This window comes from Pteropus alecto, unplaced genomic scaffold (genome assembly GCF_000325575.1).
Source record: "Pteropus alecto unplaced genomic scaffold, ASM32557v1 scaffold143, whole genome shotgun sequence".
In the NCBI taxonomy this organism is placed as follows: domain Eukaryota; kingdom Metazoa; phylum Chordata; class Mammalia; order Chiroptera; family Pteropodidae; genus Pteropus; species Pteropus alecto.
Window position 1 is genome coordinate 4,241,545 of NW_006434828.1, and position 1,060 is coordinate 4,242,604.

The 1,060-nt window shown below is 73.0% G+C and overlaps 1 protein-coding gene across 1 annotated transcript in view; it reads left to right on the top strand.

Annotated features, from left to right (window-relative positions):
* Positions 1-1,060, top strand: part of CROCC2 (ciliary rootlet coiled-coil, rootletin family member 2) — a 49,853-nt gene that overhangs the window by 31,490 nt on the left and 17,303 nt on the right. The window contains exon 21 of the mRNA XM_025045433.1: positions 1,033-1,052. Coding sequence (XP_024901201.1) covers positions 1,033-1,052 — 20 coding nt within the window. The remainder of the gene's footprint in view (positions 1-1,032; positions 1,053-1,060) is intronic.

The following is a 1,060-nucleotide window of genomic DNA, read 5'->3' on the forward strand; positions in this document are numbered from 1 at the left end:
GGGCCTGGACAGTGTCCCGCCGGAGCAGCCAGCGAAGCGGGGTTCGCTCTTGCAGCGGGCGCCTGACACGGCGTGCAGTCCCCGTGGCTCCGCGCCCCGCTGGCCCCCTCTGCCCTCCTCGGGGACATGCGAGTGAGACAGAGCCTTCCCCACAGTGCCCGGTCAGGGCCATGGCCAGCCTGGGGGGCGGGAGACCAGGGGCGCTGGCCCGACCCCACGAGCCCGCACCCCATGGCCTGGGCACCGGGTCTGCACGGCCCCCCAGGCCCTCCCACCGGGGACCCAGGGCGAGTAGGGCCCTGACCCCACCCACACCTCGGCCAGGGCACAGCCCTGGCGTCCGGCCTGGCGTAGGGAGGACACGGGGCCTGGTTCTAGTGCAGAGGGGGGTTCCTCAGGGTCCCACTCTGGTTCCAGAACAGGTTGGGGATGAGGACTCACACCCACAGCCCCCCCACCCACAGCAGCAGGCGGAAGTGCAGGCCAGACGTGGGGGGTGGGGATCGAGTCGCCCACTGCTCAGCCCCGTCCCACCGAGGCCTGCAGCTGCGCGGAGGGGCCTGGAGCCAGGGCCGCTGATGCTGCTGACCCCGGGCCGCACCAGCGTTGCAGGATGGGAGTAGGCGCCAGGGGACAAGTGGCGAGGGCCATCGGGCAGCGACGGCTAGACCTGGGTGGGGACGTTGGAGATGTGTGGGCAGAGCTGTGTCCTGTGCAGGCCCTGCCAGCGTCCCTGAGGTCTAAGCAGAGAGCACAGGGCAGGACCGGGGCCAGGAGAAGTCGGGGTGCCACCTGCCTGGGCTCCGGGGCCGGCCCTCCCCCTGGGCGGCAGGAGAGGGGAAACCACGGGTGGCACAGCCAGGCTGTCAGCCCTCAGGGAGCCAGGGCAGGGGACGGCGGCACTGCCAGACCAGAGCCCGAGGCGACACGCTGCCCGTGGCCGTCCCTGGAGCCGCAGCCTCTGCCCGCCCGGTCCCTGGCCCCTGACCCCACCCTTCCGGCCGTGGCCCCCAGCTGCACGCTCCTCCCCAGGCTGAGCGGCTGCGGGCACAGCTGGACG